Here is a 25,459-nt window from a genome sequence, read left to right as displayed (position 1 = left end):
GACAGCAGGTGTGATATAAACACTACCGTTTTTGTCCAAAGCGGCCGCTAGAATCAACACAAACTGAAAGTTACAAATAACAACTTTAATAATTTTATTGATTCATAATTAAGAGGCTGTGGAAACTAAAGTTACACTTTACTTGAAGGTATTTACATCAGAGTGAGATGACACTATAATAAACATTATAAACAAGTCATAAACGTTTATGACATAACGCTTCTATTAGTAAGTGTCATTTGGTTTTTGTCATGAGCATAGGGTAAATGTGTCACGATAGTGTCATGTGTTCATGACAGTGTCATGTCACGCTTATGTAGATACATTCAAGAAAAGTGTTACCGAAACTAATTAACATGCATTTCACAAACAGCCTTTTAAACAGATAAGTGATTATACACACACTTATAGAAATGTGTTGTTATGTGACCAGGCCTCCACTCACTCTCTAAAACCTTGGCCAATTAAGAAAAGTTAAATGTATTTTATGACCAGAAAAAAATTTATCTGAAATGCACATCCAACTATGAATAAATATTTCACACACTGCAGCCTTGTTGAAATGATTAAATCCATGGCTCTAATTACTACTTCCAACCTTCTCCTTCATATCTTAGGTCATATTTATATAATCTTTGAGGAAGCTATTTGGCAAACAGAGGCTGCGTGGTTGAAGAATTTCATAGATTCATCATGAAACTTTAAATATGGCATTTATGGCAAGTAATTTCTTCACATAAATAAAAAAGGACATTTGAGTGAGAGCAAAAACAAAAAACAGACTTTTTTAAAATTTAACCACAGAGCAAAAGCACACACAAAAATGCTAATCTTATCTAAAAGGGAAACTACTGACGGAAGTATATGCAATGTTATGAGATTAATCACATGTAAAAATGTGATGGCATCTGGATTAGTATACTAATCATGTTTTCATCATGGGCAAACGTAACAGGTTGACCTTTCTTTACAGACTTACACCAAGTAGTAATTTCAATTAATGACTTACTTTGACATGTTGGAAGTCCAGGTAACCACTGACTATCTATTCCACATGTCAGGGTGCGTCCTCCTTCCATAACATACCCAGATATGCACTCATATGTCACCATAGACATGTATCCATGAGGGAGTCGAGAACCATCAACCTGGTGACCATTGGCTATATTAGGATCCTCACATCGAACCACTGCAGGAAGAGAACATTTTAAAATAGACATTAATACAATTGTCCAAAATAACTTTTTTGAGCTGGTCAGCTGAGTTTACACTGGGAAAATGTTGAGAAAAGGTTGGAAAAACATGTTGGAGCAGGAACAAATGTTCCATGTTCTGAGCATGATATTGAACTTGTATAACCATTTTGACATTTGTACTGTACAACTTCTCTATAGTCATAGGATTCTTTGACTGGACTGAAAACACCATTTGCTATTGCAGGTGGCCGATCACAAGTCACCACTGCAAAATGAAAGTGACATCTATTAGAATGGAAATACACAGTTTTTATTTAGTCATGTGTCTTGTATTAACACACAGAGATGACCAACCTTCACATACAGGCAACCTGTCCATCCACCCTTGGGCTCCACAAAAGATTTGACCTTTGTTGGGGACCATATGGAAGCTAATTAGGGAATAATTAAAAGCATTTTTGACTTCAGACAACACATGTCAAGAAGAATCTGTGTAAGTCCCTTTATTTCACATGATAACACTGACTGGTAAGCCCCACTGAACACCCACTTTGATTAGAATAATTTTTTTTATTTGGAAACACAATGGTTGCTGACATTTTAGAGTTACATACATTTCTTACAATTACATTTTAAAAACTAATTCTCTTAACATGAACCATCCTAGTTATCAGTTCATTACTAACCCGGTGTTGCAAGTGACCACTAGTTTATCACCAAACCGTGTCTCTTCAGGGTAATCGACATTTCCGTTTTCCACTTCTCCAGCAGAGCCACAGTCCCTCCCTGAAAAAAGATAACCCTCATGAGGATTTAATCACACGCATATGTGGCATCCGGTCTAAATGAGTTAAAATGACTGGATATCAATATGATTCAACAGAATGGTTACTAGATATTATGAGTGACTCATCTATTCATCCAGCATTTATATGTTGGTAAGACGTAATTTCCAAGTTGGTCAAAGACCAGAGAATATTGCCACATTATTGCTGCTTTTACAAATTTGAACGTAAAAATTAAGTGTCATTATTCACTCTCGCATTTCAGCATCACAGTAGTCCAGGCGCGATTCAAAAACGTCCCGGAGTTGTCCTTCATGTAATATGTAATACGTCTATTTCCTTCATAAAATAACTTTACAGTGCGCAATGTGGTTGTACGTCAGTAGCAGACACGAAATTAGGGCCCCCCCCGCTCCATTTAGCGCAGACGTTTTATTCATTTTAGTCCGTGTTGGCTTACATTTTTCTTTTCACTTGTCCCCCTGTAGTTGTGTAAAACCTCCTTGGGTTTCATGAAATGCGCTATATTAATCTAAGTTATTGTTGGTTGCTACAACAAACTCTTAATGCTTTGACTCGTGACACAGTGACAGGGATAACGTTACCCGGTTTAGCTCACGGTACATCCAAAGTAGACTAAGTTACTGTCTGCAACACTTGAAATGCAACGATGCATCTCTAACTTATTATCTTATTGTAAATGAATGATTTTCTGGCTGAGCAAAACATTCATCACAACTATATAACCTCCCAGTAACACTAACTCTGTAATACAGCGGACAACACAGCACCGTAAAGAAAAGACCTTTTCAACAGCAGGTGTGATAAAAACACTACTGCTTTTGTCCAAAGCGGCCGCTAGAATCAACACAAACTGAAAGTTACAAATTACCACTTTAATAATTTTATTGATTCATAATTAAGAGGCTGTGGAAACTAATTAACATGTGTTTCACACACAGGCTTTTAAACAGATAAGTGATTATATACACACTTATAGAAATGTGTTGTTAAGTGACCAGGCCTCCACTCACTCTCTAAAACCTTGGCCAATTAAGAAAAGCGTTTTTTGACCAGAAAAAAATGTATCTGAAATGCACATCCAACTATGAATAAATATTTCACACACTGCAGCCTTGTTGAAATTATTAAATCCATGGCTCTAATTACTACTTCCAACCTTCTCCTTCATATCTTAGGTCATATTTATATAATCTTTGAGGAATCTATTTGGCAAACAGAGGCTGCGTGGTTGAAGAATTTCATAGATTCATCATGAAACTTTAAATATGGCATTTATGGCAATAAATAAAAAAGGACATTTGAGTGAGAGCAAAAACAAAAACAGACTTTTTAAAAAAAAATTTAACCACAGAGCAAAAGCACACACAAAAATGCTAATCTTATCTAAAAGGGAAACTACTGACAGAAGTATATGCAATGTTATGAGATCAATCACATGTAAAAATGTGATGGCATCTGGATTAGTATACTAATCATGTTTTCATCATGGGCAAACGTAACATGTTGACTTTTCTTTACAGACTTACACCAAGTAGTTATTTCAATTAACGACTTACTTTGACATGTTGGAAGTCCAGGTAACCACTGACCATCTATTCCACATGTCAGGGTGCGTCTTCCTTCCATAACATACCCAGATATGCACTCATATGTCACTGTAGAATTTTATACATGAGGGGGTCGAGAACCATCAACCTGGTGACCATTGGCTATATTAGGATCCTCACATCGAACAACTGCAGGAAGAGAACATTTTAAAATAGAAATTAATACAATTGTCCAAAATAACTTTTTTCAAAGTATGGGAGACCTCTCCCATACTTTGGGAGCTGGTCAGCTGAGTTTACACTGGGAAAATGTTGAGAAAAGGTTGGAAAAAAACACGAAAACATGTTGGAGCAGGAACAAATTTTCCATGTTCTGAACATGATATTGAACTTGTATAACCATTTTGACATTTGTACTGTACAACTTCTCTATAGTCATAGGATTCTTTGACTGGACTGAAAACACCATTTACTATTGCAGGTGGCGGATCACAAGTCACCACTGCAAAATTAAAGTGACATCTATTAGAATGGAAATACACAGTTTTTATTTAGTCATGTGTCTTGTATTAACACACAGAGATGACCAACCTTCACATACAGGCAACCTGTCCATCCACCCTTGGGCTCCACAAAAGATTTGACCTTTGTTGGAGACCATATGGAAGCTAATTAGGGAATAAATAAAAACATTTTTGACTTCAGACAACACATGTCAAGAAGAATCTGTGTAAGTCCCTTTATTTCACATGATAACACTGACTGGTAAGCCCCACTGAACACCCACTTTGATTGGAATATTTTTTTTTATTTGTTAACACGATGGTTGCTGACATTTTAGAGGTAAATATATTTCTTACAATTACATTTTAAAAACTAATTCTCTTAACATGAACCATCCTAGTTATCAGTTTATTACTAACCCGGTGTTGCAAGTGACCACTAGTTTATCACCAAACTCTGTCCCTTCAGGGTAATCGACATTTCCGTTGTCCACTTCTCCAGCAGAGCCACAGTTACTCCCTGAAAAAAGATAACCCTCATAAGGATTTAATCACACACATATGTGGCATCCGGTCTAAATGAGTTAAAATGACTGGATATCGATATGATTCAACAGAATGGTTGCTAGATATTATCAGTCACTGGTTACTAGATATTATCAGTCACTCATCTATTCATCCAGCATTTATATGTTGGTAAGACGACATTTCCCAGTTGGTCAAAGACCAGAGAATATTGCCACATTATTGCTGCTTTTACAAATTTCAATGTAAAAATAAAGTGTCATTATTCACTCTCGCATTTCATCGTCAGAGGAGTCCAGTTGCCAGCAGTACAAGTAATGGATGGAGACCCTTCTGCAGTCACATAGCCAACATTGCAGGCAAAAGTCACTTTCTTCCCCTCTGGGAATGTTTGTAAAAGAATGTCTTCGCCTTTCAAACCCATGTTGGCTCCTCCTGCAGGTTTGGAGCAGTCTTGAGCTACAATGAAAAATACAGAAAGAGAAAGATGAACACTAGAAGTGAGGACAAGATAAGTAAACAGCTTGTGTATAATCACACATAGCCTATGTCACAAGCTTATCCACTCTGCCACTCACCTTGAGTTGTAATGACATGGCAAAGACTGCTCAGCAGTAGGAAGTAAGTGACAAACATGACGGAGTCTGCCAAGTCTGACTGAAGTCTGGGAGCTTTCTGACAAAGAGAAAGGCAAATGTAAGCAAAACAGTCAGTGTTAACTTAGTTAATATGGTTCATACTCGCACTGATTCCATTCAAGCAGAGCCGTCTCCGCAAAACACATTAAACCACAAATAACGTTAAATATTCAGTCTCAAATTAGAGATGCACCGATAGACCGGCTCGTGACCTGAACTGGCTGGTTTTCACGTGCTTGGCCATGGCCGGCCACCGGCAGGTCAGTCTGACATATATGCCGATTTCATGCCGGTCAATGCTACAATTAACTGACAACATAAGTTATACAAGTTACAGTTCTCAAGGACACATGCACACACGGACGCGACAGCACAGTCTCTTTTTCCTTTCTCTCAACTTTTCCGCCGTGTGTCGCGCGTATGGGCTGAAATATGTGCCACCAGAAACAGAATTTGAATCATTTACATTTGAATTTGAATTGCTAAACTTGAATCATTGCATTAAAAAACTGAATTTAATCACATAATTTGAAATTGTATTGTTTAATTTGAATCATTGCATTGAAAAATTGAATCTGAATAGTATAATTTGAAATTGAATTTATTCGTTTGTAACTGAAATCCAATAAAATTTGATCTCTCTATATATCCTCACATTCAGTTCTCACTATTCAGATTCAGATCAGCAAATTCAATTTCAAGTTACTGAGACAGACATCCGGGTACTTGGAGAATGAAGGAAGAGCAATCGAGCGCAGATCGATAGGTAGAGTTCAGTGGCGCAGATACACAGGCCTCCTCTTTGGCCAGCACATACATTTTGGAGCACAGCCTCGCCTTGACCCAGAGACTCATAGATAATATAATCTACCTGTTCACAATGTTCAAAATGTAATGCCTGGTGTTAGAAGGCCTAGGTTTATTAGTCACATTCTTCCACTTAAGTAAACTTAAAATTAACTATCGCTACTTACCTTAGCCTAGCCTGCTGCATGCAAAATAGTGTGACTATCCATATTTGAAAATACATGTTAATTAATTTAAACATTTGAATTGCATTGGTTTACTTTGTACATCAGCAAGCCTGCAATACAATGTGATGTAAGAGCCAGTCCCCTGAGTTTATACAAGATGTTTCCACATTAAAACGCAAAATACTAAATTATTATTTGAGTCTATTTTTAATCAACTCTAATATCTGATCGTGTGTCTCCTTCCTTAGAGCGTTTATATATATATATATTAAAGTTAGTTTTGTTTGTGATTTAAAAGTGTAGCTTTATCATCATGTGCAGTATCAAACAAAACAAAGAGACTAATTCATGTGTTTATAAAAAGAATATTTATTATAATCAATTCACAGATCTGAGTCCAAACATAAACTTCACCCTTCTGAACTAAGAGGTTCTGCTTCAAAGTGAAGTTTAAACAGACTGAAATGTCCAGGCTCACTCCTTCACTATTCATTCATTTATTTCTGCATGTAGTTATTTATTTAACGAGACTTAAAATCATGTTTCGTCGTCCACAGTCCGAGTCCCGCCAGACTCCCTTTAGGAAACCTCTGATTTAAACTTCAGCAGGCTGTGACAGTCCGCTCCGCTGAGTCCTGGTTCTAGTTCTCCCAGGCTTCCCTTCCCTCCAGCCGTCCCAGCAGTACGGCCCGGGCCTCCAGCAGCGTGGTGTCGGTTTTGGCTTCCAGGAAGCGGGCAGTGAGCTCCAGATCCTGCAGCCGCAAACGGACTCTGCTGCCCCGTTTTAGCTTCTCTCCGTCGCGGGCCCGGCAAACGCAGTGGAACTTCCAGCCGAAATCTACATACAGGTCGTCCTGGACTACGTGATAGATCCTGCCGATCACTACTCTGTCTTTGGCCGGTCCGATCTGGATCAGCGGGGACCGGTGCAGCAGCGAGACGAAGCGGTGTTCCTGCCCAGGGAAAGAGGCGCTGCCGCCGGCCATGGAACTCTCCATCTCCCGCTACCGCCGGAGCTCAGATTGCAGGTCCAAGGCGGCATATATATCATAAAACACATTCTCACCTGTGAACTGTTATTCCTTGCTGTTTGGTTTTTGTCATTTCTTTCGTTCCAACATCCAAAAACAGTTTGGCATCTTTAGTGCTAATCCTGCGCCACTGAACTCTACCTATCGATCTGCGCTCGATTGCTCTTCCTTCATCCTCCAAGTACCCGGATGTCTGTCTCAGTAACTTGAAATTGAATTTGCTGATCTGAATCTGAATAGTGAGAACTGAATGTGAGGATATATAGAGAGATCAAATTTTATTGGATTTCAGTTACAAACAAATAAATTCAATTTCAAATTCTACTATTCAGATTAAATTTTTCAATGCAATGATTCAAATTAAACAATACAATTTCAAATTATGTGATTCAAATTCAGTTTTTCAATGCAATTATTCAAGTTTAGCAATTCAAATTCAAATATAAATTCAGTTTCTGGTGGCACATATTTCAGCCCATACGCGCGTACCCGCTCGCGGTGTGAAGCGCATGTCGGCGCTATTCTCGCACATGTAGGGAACCTCGTCGATTAACCTGTAAGATGTCAGCTGTTTGGAAATTCTTCCGCATGTGTGCAGAAGATAACAAGTTTGCGATATGCAACACTTGCAAGGAAAAAGTAGGGCGTGGAGGGACGACACCAAAAGCCAAAACATTTTTTAGTTGGATATTGGATGTGAAAAGAAGGAAATCGTTCTAACATTGCATTTTAGATGTGTGTGAATTTCCCACACCAGGAGTAATTTATATAGTTCTATTTTATAGTGATCCATTATCTGTTAAAAAAATGTTCTATGTTATGTGCAAAATGTAAAATAGTAAAATATGCTTAGTCCTGTCCTTAGTTGCCTAAGAAAACAACACGCCAAACCCCATTCAAACTATATCAATATTAACTAACTAGCGTGGAACTGTTTATGTGCCTAATCTTACCAATAGGGTTGGGTTCCTACGCAAACGGTAGTATTTGGACCGGATTAGAACGCAAATTTCAGTTCCTCATTTCGATTCCGACTGAAATATTTTCCCTCTGTCGCTCAGGAAGGTGGCAGACTCTTTTTTCTTTCTCCCTTTTCTGCCGAGTGGCGCACGTGCCCGCGCTATTCTGCGACATGCACTCTACAATCCCTGCTGATAGACGGCTTTTTGTACGCGCTCCGAAATGGACTTAAACATATCACACTGTCTCTGTAGTCTACCGTTAGCTAGCTACCGTAAATGTAGGCTACTTTTAAAATGCCATATTTTCCCTCTGGGCTCACCAAAACAGATGTGAAAGTAGGGATGGGCGATAGAGACGATATGCAATATAAACGATACAAAATTGGCCTACGATAGAGATTTTAATTATATTGCACTATCACGATAATTCATGTTGATGCAATCTACCCGCAAAAGTTAGAGCCACGAGCTGCAACCAGCTGAAATCTTGAGTAAACATGGCTGAAAGCGAAACAAGGAGCTGGTGAAAAAGACCGGTGCAACATCCATTATTTGGACTTGGTTTGGATTTAAGCCGCTACACCGGACCTGTGGTCGAGCCGTACCACGGAGCCGTTCACCAGCCTGATCATTCACTATATAACGGACGATTGAAATCTAGGCAGCCGGTGTTTGCAGACGTTGTACTTCCCCGCTGAACATACGGCCGTGTGTGTGTGTGTGTGTGTGTGTGCAGCGGCGGAGTGGGACCAAAAAATGTACCGGGAAGTTTATGGCCCCCGCTGTACGGGTTGAGCAGAGGCTGCACAGTTTGACCAGCAGGCAGCGGCGCCAGGCAGCCGGATGGTGTTTCTAACAACATGCAATGTATAACTATTATCAGACCGGCCCACCGGGAAAAGTCCAGACTCTGCCGTGTATGTGTGTGTGTGTGTTCAAATGCGTTACATTACGGTAGGGTTCCACACAGCGAAATACCTCGCGAATTTCGGCCAACGAAAGTTTGCCTCGGGGGCGTGGTTGCAAAAACAACACGCAAGTCCGCAAAAATTTTTAAATGTCCCGGGCTGTCAGAAGACAGGGGCGGTAAAAATGCACAGCAGCAAACCATCGGTAAAATGTTAGCTCATAAATGCTCTGGTAACCTGGCTATGTAGTCTAGCTGCCTTGCTATGCTTACAATGAAATGCAATGTCCGAAAATGCAAGCGGTTGACCTGTCGGCTAGCTGAATCATTTTGAGTGTTTAAATCTACAGTGGTCTATTTGGTGGTGTGTTTGCCCTGTTTAAGTTTGTGTGACATATAAACAACAATCCGTGTGGCTACAAGCGTCAATGTTCGCCAACAAAACATGTAATCAAACAAATGCACAAGTAGTTACCTAGCTGCCTGGCTGAACACGGTAATCTACAATTGTGTGAACATGCTAGCGTTAAGCTAGCTGAAAAGTTTGAGTGTTTAAACTAACATATACAGTGATCTATTTAGTGGTGTATGTGCCCTAACTAAGTTCGGTGTGTCATATAAAACACAATTCGTGTTGATAGAAGTAACAATGTTTGTGTAGAAACATTTTAATCACATCAAAATTTTCATAGGGCGCGGATAACCTCCGCCATCTTGGTCAGACTTTTTGTAACTCCCGCCTCCAAACACAAACACACGGACCTGATTGGTTCTCGAGTGGTCCTCATTTGAATAAAGTTAAACTTTCGTCAACTTTATTTCGCTCCCCTCGGCGATTCGCTCTCATCTCGCTCAATCAGGGCGAATTTCGTCTCCATTCAACCTCAATGAGAGCAAAGCGAAATTTCGTTGTGTGGAAACCTACCGTTAGGCTGCAGGTAAGAAACTTTGTTTGAAATAGGTTTTTATCTAAAGTATCTATGTGCATCTTTGCCTAATACTGAAGGTATTTCCAGTACAGTGTCTGTTCCTTAACTAAACAGACACCAGTTTTTCCTGTTCTCTGCATCTTGGGTGGCATTTAAGAACCAAGGACTTAAACTAACTAAGTGTAGTGCCTTTTTTGCACTAAAGAGAAGACACCCGATACTTTAAGCTTTTTTTTTGTCAAAGTCTCTGCAACTAGTGTACTTGAATTGTATTTATCTGCAACATTACGTTGTATAATTACAGTTTTGAACAATAAACGTTCTCAAAACTACATACTACGTTTCTTTCTCTTTAAAATTTTTTTAGGACATATCACCCATCCCTACGTGAAAGCATATTAACCATTCACTGACTGCACGTGATCTCTAGTAAACATATTACACTTGCTCTGCTAGTCTATCGCTCAGGACAAGACCCTGTAGCCTGGTGGTGGGGGAGGCAGGACAGCCTCCCCAAATTGTCTGCCCTTTCAAACTCATACCTGGGTGTGTACAGACCTCTTGGACACCATCTGAGAGAGTTTTCTCCTGTGCAGGACATGCCATAAGTCAGTAGAGGTGTAGTATCTCGCCAGAGAAGGCAAATATGGTCATTTTTCTGCAAAAGAACTGCTTATGTTTGAAGCTGGTTGGCATACCAACTCAACAACATTTATTTTGTTGTTACTTGTTAATAGTGTAACTGTTATTTGTTACATTATTGTAGTTGTTCGTAGGTGACTTAGGTTTACTTAATATATATTTAAGTACTTTAAAACGTTAATATATTGTTAAATTTAAATAATTTTCAATAAAAAATAAAATCCATAAAAAAATAAAAAAGCCTTTCCTTTACGTAATTTTTCAGTTTTTCAAGAATCGTTTTAGGAATCGGTTAGGAATCGGATTCGTTTTAAAAGTACCGGTTCGGCATCGGAATCGTAAAAATCCAAACGGTACCCAACCCTACTTACTGAGATATTTCACATCTTGTCTGTAGCGACAGGTTCACCTGGCAAATTCGGCATATGTTTTACAAAGAGAAATACAAATATGCCAATATCAGTAACATGTCAGCCCGTAAAACTACTAACGCTTCATGGCGTATGTTGCTGCCTCCAGCTTCCTTCATTAAAACAGACTGTGGGCGGTAACGCGTCATGGTTAAACTAACGTAACTTCCATTCATATATCTATATATTAATAAATAATAGGGATGGGCATGATTACTCGACGATCGATAATTGATTATTAAGAATTTCGTCGATCACGTCAATTTGTTATCGATTAAACTAATGCTGGTTGCTTTGCGTAGTGTGAGTCTTGAAGCAATGAAATGAATTTCACAGTGTGGCAGCAATTAAACATTGTAAGTTATTATTTAACATGATACTTTTTATTTATTCTTTGGAACAAACGAGGCTCTCTGTTTAAAAACGCTGGCTCGAAGCTGCAGGTTCTGCTGCATCAGAGCACCGCACCGCAGAGCATATATATAATCTATATCTATATCTAGAACCTCCAGTTTAACTGCCACAAGTTGTTCTTCTTGTAATTAAGATCTCATCGAGGAAAAACACACTGTATTTTGGTATTTTCATTGCATTTTTAATTTATAAAAAGTTAAATAAATAATTAATTTTAATATAAAAATATTAATGATTAATCGATAGTCGATCGTTAATTCTCCCGATGATCGACTAAGAAAATTTTATCGAATGCCCATCCCTAATAAATAATATTAATAATAATATATATTATTAAATAAATCTATACCGACAAAACTGGTAGATACTCAGGGTGGGGAAATGCGTTAAATTGTGTTCAGCCGAGTGTTTAATTTAGCTCATTCTCAGTACATTATGAAATCAGAGGTGGAAAGTAACGAAATACATTTACTGACATTACTGTAGTTTTGTTGTGCATTTTGTATTTTTCAAGTAGTTTTTAAAATCTGTAATTTAAAATGTACTTGATTATGTTTTGAGTGAAGTATTGCATTTCGTTACATTACAAATCCCATCTGTTACTGAGTAAAAAAAAACTTTGACTAAAGAAAACCAAAAGGTTCCATGCCCGGAACCACTACAGTGACGAATGGCGCCAAGTCTTTCTGTAGGAGATTGAGAATGAGATGGAGGTGGATCAGGTTTCAGTAGAAATGCAAGCTGCAACATAGAATTCTGCTGCCCAAAATGACGAAAATCCTTGGCCACATATGAAAGAGGTCCCATGGCATGAAAATTTCACTTTATGAGGTTTTTTAACATTAATATGAGTTCCCCCAACCTGTCTATGGTCCCCCAGTGGCTAGAAATGGTTATAGGTGTAAACCGAGCCCTGGGTATCCTGCTCTGCCTTTGAGAAAATTAAAGCTCAGATGAGCTGTTTTGGAATCTGCTTGTTATGAGGTCATAACAAGCAAGGTTACCTCCCCTTTCTCTGCTTTGCCCGCCCAGAGAATTTGGCCAACCCATGAGAGAGAGACATCATGGCTTTCAAACGAGAAAAGTGGCAGTTGGTCAAGGCCACACCCCACCATCCACCTTGCCCACACTCCTCCCCCTCAATAGCTTCAGACACAGAAATGGCACATACTAAGGAAAGCTCATTGTAGGACTAGCTCTAGTGGCTGTAATTCTGCACCAAAGCTGAATTTCGGGAAAGAGACTTCAGATACAGTATTAGGGGACCACTAAGGTCTATATAAAAGCATCCAAAGAGCAGCATGTCATGGGACCTTTAATTTCATGAGGGCCAATATCATCATGCAATGCCAGATGTGCCTGCCAAAGGTGACTGAACTGGCAACATTCAATAACTCCACATCTAACCTGCGGAAGCACGTTTTGGTAAGTATTTGTGCATCGGTACTTCAAACAAAGTTTTCATGACTAATAGCAAATTGCCAATTAGCAAAACAATTTGTGTCTAGCACTAGCAACCCATAGGAAAACGTATGTAGGACACTGGTTAAATTAATTCACATACAGTACATCTAATTAGCTCATACGGGCTACTTAGGTGTGTAGAAGCTACCGGTTAGTCTGGGCTGTGAACATTAGGGTCTAACCCATTTATGGAGTCAAAACACGTGATTTGGCCTTGATTTGCATTAAAACTGTTGTTTATGTTTGTGAAGAAAAGAAGGATGGCCCTCAGAACTAACAATGTATGGTACTTTCACTTTCAATTGATTGAAAATGTTTTATGGGATGGTCTGAACCAGGGCTGCCAACTCTCACGCATTGGCCGTGAGACACACTCATTTGATTGGTTTCACACGCTCACAAGCCACACTGCCGATTTCTCACGCTGAAGTGTCAACCCGGTTGGTCAAATACCTGAAAGATAAGTTTATCTATAGATCTACCTGTTTAGCCACTTGCGATCGGCTAATTATGCTTTCAGAGACGGTGAGGGGGTTCAAGAGCGCTCCCTGTCTATGGAATTTTCGAAATGTTCATTCAACATTAAATACAGACACATCCGTCGCTTTGTGTCCACTCGCTCTGTAAAAATAGAGGTGAGCAGCGTGTCTGGTAAGTGTAGCAACTTCAGTTAATTTTAGCGGACTCGCTCTGTTGTGGGCAGTGACGCGTTGCATCCATAAAAATATGCACCTCCGATAAGAGCAGCGTACAGCCACTTCTCTAAACTTTGTCAGAGACCCAAATGGGCCTCTGTGTCAGTCAGACAGTATGAATGAGATACTACCATATCAGCAATAACATGCACAGCAGACTATATTACAACTATATTACAACAAGTTATTTTTTGAATGTGCACAAAGTTGTAAACATGAGCAGAAATCTTGCTGAAACACATCTGAGCTATTGAAGTCCAGGGGTTTATAAATGAATTAAAATGATGTATCACATGAATAAGTGCCACATGCACATTTAAAGAGGTTACTTCCCCAACAAAAGACGTAAAAGAGGAGGTAAGAGTAAATTAGGCCTACATGTGTGTTGACTCAGAAGAGAAAAAAAAGTTGATCTACAAGAGAATAGTTGAAAGTAATACAGAATGCCTGAGGGCAGGGCTTGAGATTTGGTCGCACATGCGACCAGAATTTGTAAGAGTGCGACTAATAATTTTTCTATGTCGCACTGGTGCACCTGACGCTGCCCGGGCGAAAATTTGTTACGCAAGCGCATCATCTCTCTGTGTTCTCCTGTGACCGAACTCACACACTCATAGTAGGATCATATCGTGTTCTAAACCAATAAGAGACAGAGCTCGGGCGGGTCTTTTCCTCTGATTGGCTGTGGTCCTGTTCACCGCACTAAATTGTGTGTGTTTAATTGCGTGTGACCTGAGCGCCAGAATAGCTGACTAACTGAACCGGAAAAATAAGATAAACGCGACAAAACGAGGGAAAATGAAGAGAGGCAGAAATATTTAAAGTTTTTTCATTAAGAAAACCAAGCCTACAACCAGCCCTACTACATTCCCATCCATCCCCACTACTGAGAGTCCATCCCGTCAAGACACGGAGCCCTCGGTCCCTGGTGAGATCAGCCCCGGTCCTTCGGCGACAGCATCAGACTCAGAACCAGAGGAGGAGACAATCGAGTCTGGGATAGAGCCCGGCTCCGAGACCCAAATTAAAAAGGCCAAAATGTATTCCTTCAGACAGGACTGGCTGAAACAATTTCCCTGGTTGAGGTACAACAAAGGACGTAACGCAATGCACTGCGTGTACTGTCAGGAGTGCGGTCAGAATATGGCCGGAAAAAGTGCATTCGTGAGCGGGTCAACGTTTCGTATCGAAACTTTAAAAAAACACAACATGTCTAAAAAACACACGATATGCCGTGACAAGTGTGTAGAGAAAGTGGCCCCTCTCCCAGCTGCATTTCAGCGGCAGGTAGTAGCAATCAGGTCCTCTGAGGAATCGGAAATGACAATCAAATTTAATGTTGCATACAACATTGCCAAAGAGGAGTTGCCGTTCACCAAATTTAAATCAGAACTTCTTCTCCTGAAGAAAAATTGATTAAACGTCAACCCGACGTATAGCAATGATAAGGCATGTGCCCAAATCATTGGGGTAATAGCCGACGCCTTAAAGCAAAAGACAGCTGCGGATATCGGAAATGCGACATACATGTCCTTCATGATTGACAGCGACACAGACGTCTCTACCAAGGAGTGTGTGATCGTCTATAGCCGCATTTTGCGCAAAGGGAGACCGGTAAACATTTTAATTGGACACATCGAGGTGGAGCATGCACATACACAAGGTAAGTTTGAAGGCACAGACATACAGTGCCTTGCGAAAGTATTCGGCCCCCTTGAACGTTTCGACCTTTTGCCACATTTCAGGCCTCAAACATAAAGATATAAAACTGTAATTTTTTGTGAAGAATCAACAACAAGTGGGTCCCAATTATGAAGTGGAACGAAATTCATTGGCTATTTCAAACTTTTTTAACAAATAAAAAACTGAAAAAGTGGGCGTGCAAAATTATTCAGCCCCTTTACTTTCAGTGCAGCAAACTCTCTCCAGAAGTTCAGTGAGGATCTCTGAATGATCCAATGTTGACCTAAATGACTAATGATGATAAATAGAATCCAGCTGTGTGTAATCAAGTCTCCGTATAAATGCACCTGCTCTGTGATAGTCTCAGAGGTCCGTGTAAAGCGCAGAGAGCATCATGAAGAACAAGGAACACACCAGGCAGGTCCGAGATACTGTTGTGGAGAAGTTTAAAGCCGGATTTGGATACAAAAAGATTTCCCAAGCTTTAAACATCCCAAGGAGCACTGTGCAAGCGATAATATTGAAATGGAAGGAGTATCAGACCACTACAAATCTACAAAGACCCGGCCGTCCCTCTAAACTTTCAGCTCATACAAGGAGAAGACTGATCAGAGATGCAGCCAAGAGGCCCATGATCACTCTGGATGAACTGCAGAGATCTACAGCTGAGGTGGGAGACTCTGTCCATAGGACAACAATCAGTCGTATACTGCACAAATCTGGCCTTTATGGAAGAGTGGCAAGAAGAAAGCCATTTCTTAAAGATATCCAGTTTGCCAAAAGCCACCTGGGAGACACACCAAACGTGGAAGAAGGTGCTGTGGTCAGATGAAACCAAAATCGAACTTTTTGGCAACAATGCAAAACGTTATGTTTGGCGTAAAAGCAACACAGCTCATCACCCTGAACACACCATCCCCACTGTCAAACATGGTGGTGGCAGCATCATGGTTTGGGCCTGCTTTTCTTCAGCAGGGACAGGGAAGATGGTTAAAATTGATGGGAAGATGGATGGAGCCAAATACAGGACCATTCTGGAAGAAAACCTGATGGAGTCTGCAAAAGACCTGAGACTGGGACGGAGATTTGTCTTCCAACAAGACAATGATCCAAAACATAAAGCAAAATCTACAATGGAATGGTTCACAAATAAACATATCCAGGTGTTAGAATGGCCAAGTCAAATTCCAGACCTGAATCCAATCGAGAATCTGTGGAAAGAACTGAAAACTGCTGTTCACAAACGCTCTCCATCCAACCTCACTGAGCTCGAGCTGTTTTGCAAGGAGGAATGGGCAAAAATGTCAGTCTCTCGATGTGCAAAACTGATAGAGACATACCCCAAGCGACTTACAGCTGTAATCGCGAAAGAGGGGGCGCTACAATGTCTTAACGACTTAAGGGGCTGAATAATTTTGCACGCCCAATATTTCAGTTTTTTATTTGTTTAAAAGGTTTGAAATATCCAATAAATTTCGTTCCACTTCATGATTGTGTCCCACTTGTTGTTGATTCTTCACAAAAAATTACAGTTTTATATCTTTATGTTTGAGGCCTGAAATGTGGCAAAAGGTCGAAAAGTTCAAGGGGGCCGAATACTTTCGCAAGGCACTGTATTACAGCATGAGAGATGACGAAATATAAATCTTAAGAAAATTGTATAGTCCTAAATATTAGAATATAAAAAAATGTAAAGTATATATATATATATATATATATATATATATATATATATATACACAAATATTATTAAAACTGAATAAGTAAAAAGATAAGTAGGCTAAGATCACATAAACAGTTTTCTCTTTGCAATCTATAGGCTAGTGACCTGCATGATCTTTTTTTTTCTTTAGGAATTTATGCTGCCACAAAGCAAGCATTTGCTGCGCTTGGGCATCAGTGTGCAGATTGGCTGGGGAAAACAGTTGCTCTGGGTGCTGATGGTGCTGCAGTTAACCTCGGCAGCAAAGGAGGGGTTATAGCCCTTTTACAAAGAGATGCAGGAGATTTCATTGTGCCCTTTCACTGTATGCCTCACAGGTAGGCCTAATTATATAGGCTTTTGTGCATTTTCTCATTACAAGGTTGCTTATCTATTTGTAAACTACTTATGATGTATCTTTACAGATTGGAATTGGCTATGTTGTCAGTCCAGAAGGACAATGTTATGATTGGCCAAGTATATGATCTGCTACATTTGGTGTGGAAGACCTACCATTTTAGTCCAAAATCAATGAGGGAGCTGAAGGCCATTGGAGCAGACCTGGGAGTGGATGTCCTAGTCCCCGGTGGGGTTAAAGGAACACGTTGGCTTCCACGTGTCTCCAGGGCCCTGGAGACATTCCTCAGACCCGGACAGAATGGCCATGGCCAGTTCACTGCAGTCTACTGTCATATGGACCATTTGGCAGGGTCTTCTGCCAATGCAGATCTTGCAGGCCGAGCCAGAAAGGTCAGTGGATTTCCACAAGGAGTTTACTAAATTAGTGCCATTTTAACTTTAGTCATTTTCCTGCCTAGAATTTTGTTTATTCATGTTGAAGGCTGTATGAATAGTTGCTATGGTTGTATGATACAGGTCAAGAAATCAATGGAAGATGTCACTTTTGTGGCTTTTTGTCACCTTCTGGCTGATGTTTTTGCTGGAATAACCAAGTTTAGTCTCGTACTTCAGAAAAATGAGACCATCCTACCGCAGGTAAGGGAGATGAAATGGGATTTAATTTTCAATTATGTTTGTTATTAGCTTCAGCTGCATTTATAAAAGTGCTTGATATGTCTAAACAGGCAGTTTGTGCTCTTGAAAATCTGCTGGTGACCACAGAGGTGATGGCTGCAAGACCGAAGCCTGGGGGCAGACTGTCGCAGTTCATGGCTGACCTTAGGCTGCAGAGGAGGCAGCAGCATGAGCAGAGTGAAATGCCACTCTACAAATTCCAGGTACATTTGTGGTTTTGTTTCTGATATAGGAATATATATATATAATATAAAATAATATAAAACTCACAATTTGTGTTTATGCTTTATGTCCCACACAGACAGTTACACTCAAAGGGAAAGTCGCTGACCTGGCAGAGGATGGTGGTGCTATCACTAAACTGCAGACAGCAATGGAGGCAACAATCAAATCTACTGTCAAACACCTGAAAGCAAGATTCTGTAGCCTCCTAGGCAAGTGTACTCCTCTGTCTTATGAATACATTGATAGATCAGAAATGATGTTAATCATTTTATTAATATGTCTATATCCTTCCAATAGGAGAGGATGCTACCGAATCTGCCACAACCAAGGCTGTCAAATGCTACAACATCTTCAATCACGACAGCTGGCCAGAAGACCAAGAGGACTACGTGGTTACCATGGTGCTGATGACCTAGCATTCCTCTTGGATCACTTCTACCCTGTCCTCACAAGGTAGCATAGTGGACCACTACATAATAGTATGTAGTAGTGCTGGTAGCAATCATGTTCATTAATCACTGATTGGCTGTTTATTCCATGTCAATTTCAGAAATGGTGTTAACACTGAGTTGGCGAAAGAAGAGTTTGTGGGCCTGAAGCTGTTAATCGCCAGGATGTTTAAGGACAAGACTTACCTCAGCCTTTGGGAGCTGATGTTAACCAGAGAGCCATACTGTTCAGAGTACAAGGTTTTACTCTTTGATGACATTTTGATATCAATATCAATGTCAACTTTGACATCAAAAACAACTTTGACAGCTTGTACATCCCAATGAGAATGTGCTTTGTATATTTTTCAGAACATACTACACCTTGTCCACATTCTGCTGGTCCCCCCCGTGTCATCTGCAGTTTGTGAGAGAGGATTCTCTTCACAGAAGAGAATCAAATCAGATGCTAGAGCATCGCTTCACACAGACACAGTGGAAGACCTGATAAGGATCAGTGTGGAGGGGCCCAGTTTGGAGGATTTTGATGCTAGGGAGAGTGTGGCAAGCTGGTTTAGCCAGGGGCAAAGGGCAAGAAGGCCAAATTACAGGTGTTGGCCATCTGAGGGGCATGCAACAGCTATAAGATTTTGAGACATGATGTTAGGTCTCAGTTCACTGAAGCTCTTTAGAAAGTAGCACTTTTAATTTTGAAATGTTTTATTTTACTTGAAATGTTCAATTTCAGTTCAGAGAAGCAATTTAAGCACAAGCACTTTTATTTGGAAATGTTTTATTTTGTTTAGTGTTTTAATTTGAAATGTTCAATTTCAGCTCAGTGAAGCACTTTAAACACTTTATTTTTATATATAATTGTGCTTCAAATAAAGACAAGCATTTATCTACACCTCATTCTTGTTTAAAAATCATTCACATTATATGAAAGTTATGGATAGCGATAAAAAGGTGACCTTATGGCGTTAAGGTGACGCAATGAAAAACTTGGGTGCACCTAAATTTTGTGCTGGTGCACCTAAAACAAAAAGTTAGGCGCACCAGTGCAACCAATGCAAAAAGTTAGTGTGGAGCCCTGCCTGAGGGCCTTATTTTTCTATATTTTTAATTGTTTCCAGCATAAATTGACGTAGAAAAGGGTAGAAATAGGTACATAAATAATCAGTGTTTAATGCTCAAAATTATGTCTCCTCACAAAATCTGGAAACAAAACATGCCACTGGGTTGCCAGGCCATGCAGCTGTGACTGGTCCAGATGTTTGTGCCAGCTCACCAGGGGGGCAGATACTGGGAAACTTTGGGCCACTACCTCTAAATGCTTGCAGACATTATTTAGCACCTAAATGTAATAGTCTTCTTTTCACAAAAAATGACATACTGCAAGTGAGGCACAGCAGGATGAATGCCAAACATTACTGGGCACAAAAAAAAAAATTTGAGAAAAGCTGCGATACACATGCACAAAATGAGCCATGCTGTGTCTTTTGTCTCGCTGTTTGTATTTTTCAGTCTATTTTCTGTTGGACCTTGTGGTGGGGAAAGGCCTTGATTGAAGAATTTCCCACACTGCCTAATCTAATGAGGTTTGGTCTTTGGCCACCAGCAGGGCTCGACACAAGCAATGGCCCGATGGCCCGGGGCCAGTAAAAACGTATGTCGGGCTGGTTGATTGGCCAGTCACTGGCCCGCACGGGCCAGTACCAACGTCATACAGAGTGGCACGAAGCGTGTAAATGTTAACATTTCACATTTTCACCTCAGGTAATTTATAAACAATTCATTTGGATACAAGCGTTGCATTTTGGAAGATAGATTGGATTCTGAACAGCGATGTCCGCGCTGCGCGCACACACACAGCAGAGTCGAGGTGTGTGCGTTCACGCAGCACATGTAACTGAATGGAAACGTTACCGAGGATTATTTACCGCCGATGGCGCAGATGAACTAACGTTACACTCGTTACTGTAAGTAGCCTAGCCTACAATAAAACCTCCATGATTAAAGAGTCAATACTTATCAATAACCCACCTACCTGTTGTACAGGCATAATCATGTAGAAAGCGATATTTCAGTCTGCGCTGTCCACTCTCGTCCACCGTGCTGTGCAAACACAGCTCTACTCTGCAAATAGCGACTTTACAAACGAGCTAAAATGAAAGATGTCAGTTTGTAGTCTAACGGTTTATCTTAATTTGCAACCAATCTTGAACTTTGGACAAACTCTTGTAAATGTAGCTGCTGTCTAAATGAGCCATCCTCTCCGCTGGAGCGGTAAACCTATGGATGTATTATAAGACCAAAACAAATACACGTGGCTACTTAATATGCACGTGAATGACGTCGCGTTCTTCATTCTTGATGATGTTGCTGGTTGTGTCATTTAGCAACAACATTGTCTTATTTCAAATGAGGCCTACAGGATGAATGCTAGCCTGCTTATCAGTCCATTCATCATTACAGCTGCTGTTTTCCACAACTTTTCACTTCAGGCTCTGTGACAGTGACATGTTTACCTGACAACAGGCCTTTCTTTCTGTAAGCATTCTCCACCAATCAGGACACTGATTACGTTTCAGTAATCAAGACTTTAACCATTACTCCTCAGTGAACTGCCCCCTAATCTGAGATCATTTTCTAGTTAAGTAGCCTATCTAGTTATCATTATGGATTTTCCATGTTTTTAGGGGGTTGCTTACACTAATACATGTATGTGAAAAAAATATAGCATTAATTTAGTAAGAAAGTGAAAATATCAAACAAGGAGATGTATTAAGGTATAATTTTATTTTCTTTTATTTGAAAGTCTGGCACCTGGAGTGTCTGCTTAAAAAATTCTGGCCCTTGGAAAAATGTAGTTGATGACCCCCGGTCTGGCTTTACTGCTAATGGACCCATTTTTACAGCAGACATGTTGACTTGTGCGTAGGAAAAGCACAGCTGAAACTGATAACCGTAACGATGGCTCAATTCCATCAAGTGTCCCAGGAAGATATTTCAGTGAGTCAGCATGCACAATACCAGGACCTCTCCTAAGTGGAATGCAGCCATCAGTAATGGTTTAATACCAGGACCTCTCCTAAGTGGAAAGCAGCCATCATTAATGGTTTAATACCAGGACCTCTCCTAAGTGGAATGCAGCCATCAGTAATGGTTTAATACAAGGGTCTCTCCTAAGTGGAATGCAGCCATCAGTAATGGTTTAATACCAGGACCTCTCCCTAAGTGGAATGCAGCCATCAGTAATGGTTTAATACCAGGGCCCTCCTAAGTGGAATGCAGCCATCAGTAATGGTTTAATACCAGGACCTCTCCTAAGTGGAATGCAGCCATCAGTAATGGTTTAATACCAGGGTCTCTCCTAAGTGGAATGCACCCATCATTAATGGTTTTGAATACACCTGTGCTTTTCCTACTATGACATGTCAATGTCTGCCGTGAAAAACGTTTATGGCACAACATACAGTGGCAGTGGCTAGCTGGGTTATAACCATTTTCTGAAGCTTCATAGTAGGTGCGATGTATATTTTTCCTGCGTTTTTGTCCTTTGCCAATCACACCTATGATATTTATTTCAAGGCCAGTAAAAATGTAGTAATTTAAGGGGGGCAATCTTCTGAATCTATCGGCTTAGAATTTATGGCTAATCCAGGCACCAGTTATTAACGTAAATCAACATGCTAACCAAATATTCACATTTCTACTAATTTCCACTGTATTACTAATACATACTTTGATAATAGAAGCAATGTGCTGTTTCAAATTCAGTGTCACTTTTGAAGATGCAACATAGAAGGTAAACTGACAGCCCCATCGCTGTCATGACAGTAAAAAAAAATTTATTTTATTATTTTTTATTTTCATCATGACCGTTTTTAATTGCTCTTTAATGTTTCATGTAAAGCACTTTGAATTGCCTTGTTGCTGAAAGGTGCTGTAGAAATAAAGTTGCCTTGCCTTAAAACCTCAGCCTGTCAGTCAGTCAACAGGGCATAGAAACCACTGTTGTGCCTGCTGTCTCTATGGCTGTGCCGTTACAGAGTCAACGCGAACAAGCAACGCGAACAAGCAACGCGAACAAGCAACGCGAACAAGCAACGCGCAAGACGCGCTCCCTTTCATAGTCAGCGGACGCAGTAGACCCAAGCGTCATGGGCGTGCGTGAAATGCAATACACACAGCAACCAGGGGTAGCAGAGTAGCGCTCCACGGTGTTCGGTTGGCAGAGCCAGACCCCCCGAGAGTGGCTCTTGTCAGGAAGCAGTTGGCTGGCTGACTTCTTTTATCAGATGCTGGCGTGTTTCCCCACCAGTACAGTATGCTACGAATGGTATCACTGCCTACAATTGATAAAAGGTCGCGCGCTTAAAACATGGTTTAGCAGGTTTTAAAAATATATAGATACATTTGGGTCTCTCTCTCGCCTCTTGAGGGCACACAGCATAGACTAGACACACACAACGTTGATACATACCGAAAAATGTGACTCAGTAGTCCTATGTTTGATGAAATTGCACAGCTATGTTGATTCAATATTTTTAATGTACAATACGTGCATTGTCGCCCCCACCGACAACGCACAGTATTGTGCGCATCGGCGCGTCGCGTATCAAAAACTGGGACAACACATTTGGCTACGCATCGACGCATAATGGCGGCCGAAGCGTAGCGATGCGTAGCCTTGCGGACGCGTATGCGTACCGATGCGTTGACTCTGTAACGGCCCTTACGTCAACAGCACCGCGACTGCTTTCGGCTCGCCATTAATATCATATCGCAGCAAACGCTGTCTGCGTGAAGTTATGAAAAATTGTAACCAAACTTGAAACCACTTTTTCGGCATTTCCGTGACTCACTGGGACTTCAACAAAACTGCAGAGCCGACGTAGTTTGCATCGTCTGCAGCTCTGCGTGTGTGTGCGAGTGTGTGTGTTTGTGTCAGAGCTCTGCTCTCTGTCAATTTTCAGAGGACAGATAAGCTTGCGCTTACGCGCTCTCAGGTACCGAAATTTCAATGTTTAACGTGTAAAAAAGGGGGGCAAATTTACTGGTCGCACATGTGCGACTGGATGTAAAATTCAGTCGCACACTCTCAAATTTTGGTCACAAGCCCTGAAATCAGTGGTTCTAAATTCTTTAAAATTCCAGTGGTCCTAGTAGAACCCTTTGGTAGACCAATGTTAATTTAACATTGGGACATGGTCCCTACACTGAGAACCACTGGTGTGTGTGTGTTATTATTATATATTTTTTGCTGTACGGTAATGATGCTGAATGAGCAAAAAAAAAAAATGCTTTGTACGTGGCAAAATTTTGGTTGGCCCCACCAAATCTCACTCCAAGGTTTTTTGAAAAGTTGGCAGCTCTGGTCTGAACTAAAATTGCACATTATACCTTTCTTAGGGTCTTAAATGGCATGTGTGACATGTGTTATGTGGTTATTACATGTGTATACATTTGTATAGATGTGTGTATACATTTGTATAGATTTTTCTTTAATTAAAAACAAAATAGTTTGGGTGGGATTTATGACCTCTTGTCCTATTTTCACTACATGGGAGCGATCCGTTTTACAGTTTTTTATGTAACTAGCTAAGTAACTTTTCCACCTCTGTATAAAACCAAATAATTTCTAATAAGACCGGATAAAACCCATGAAATCGCAACAGCTCCTGTCAATCCAGGTTGGGTTTAGCTAACGTTAGCTATTAGCTCAGTTAGCTAGCTAACGTAACATCAACAAACGTTAATAATATTATTTTAGTCACGTTCAAATGGTAACGCCGTTCTGTTTTTGGTTTGTTTTTGCGGTGTAACCGTTATTTTGTTCAAGCATGGGAACAGTGTTTTGACTTACCCAACTAAACGCGAAGAGTACCTGGCTGCTGCTAATCCACAATGGTGAATGTGTGCTGTTCCTGACGGCTACAGCTTCTTGTCGGAAACAGCATGGACAGTAAAATAAATGGACAAAGTGACACCGTTGTTTTCAGCGGAGACCAGCGAAGTCTATTGTCTAATAATTTAACTACACGGCCATGGCTTGGTAGTGTTGCATTTCTGACTCATTTCCTGCTTCTCCTTCTCCATAAACAACATGAAATCAAGGAGAAGGTTAACTTTTCCTGCTACAGATTTCCCACCGTGGTCAGAAAGCACACTTTGTTTCTCTCACTAGGACTCTAGAGTCGGTACTCGCTCCGGAGCTAATCGCCGTCACTCTCTCACTTCTCCCTCGCTCTATCACCCACTCCACACACACACACACACACACACACACACACACACAAACACACACAAACACACACACGCTGGCTCGACGCCCACACCAGCGCACAAGTATTTAACATCTGGGGCCTCATTTATAAAAGCTGTTACTCAAGAAAAAGTTGCGGGAAGCAGGGTGAAATTTGCCGACGCAACATTCCGCAAAAATGTGCCCAGTTTTCCGCCACCTTTTGACCATGCGTGTGATCGTGCGTAATGCTCCCAAGGTTTTGTAGACTGCGTTTTAGTGAACTCCGATGGTAGACTATCGCCGTTTTCCGAACCCAACCCAGTTTTTGTTTTCCTGAACCCAACAATCCCGTTTTTTCCAAGCCGACCCAGAGCGGCGCCCGCAACTGGGAGAGACAGGGGCTCCTCCCACACCGTGCAGCGGAGGAAATGCGCTTTTCCTCCGCTGCTCTCCCCTGCCTCTCCCCGTGAAATGCGCCCCGTAGAACGGG

General features: G+C 40.7%; 1 protein-coding gene across 1 annotated transcript in view; it reads right to left on the bottom strand.

Annotated features, from left to right (window-relative positions):
* Window positions 1–836: 836 nt before the first annotated feature.
* Window positions 837–25,459, bottom strand: part of LOC120558407 (complement component receptor 1-like protein) — a 53,156-nt gene continuing 28,533 nt past the window's right edge. Inside the window, exons 8-10 of the mRNA XM_039799395.1 lie at window positions 1,883–1,982; window positions 1,551–1,627; window positions 837–1,189 (exon numbers count right to left, since the gene is read on the bottom strand). Coding sequence (XP_039655329.1) covers window positions 885–1,189; window positions 1,551–1,627; window positions 1,883–1,982 — 482 coding nt within the window. The 3' untranslated portion in view covers window positions 837–884. The remainder of the gene's footprint in view (window positions 1,190–1,550; window positions 1,628–1,882; window positions 1,983–25,459) is intronic.

The sequence above is a fragment of the Perca fluviatilis genome, chromosome 5 (genome assembly GCF_010015445.1).
Source record: "Perca fluviatilis chromosome 5, GENO_Pfluv_1.0, whole genome shotgun sequence".
Taxonomy (NCBI): Eukaryota; Metazoa; Chordata; class Actinopteri; order Perciformes; family Percidae; genus Perca; species Perca fluviatilis.
This window is presented reverse-complemented; position numbering and strand designations above follow the sequence as displayed.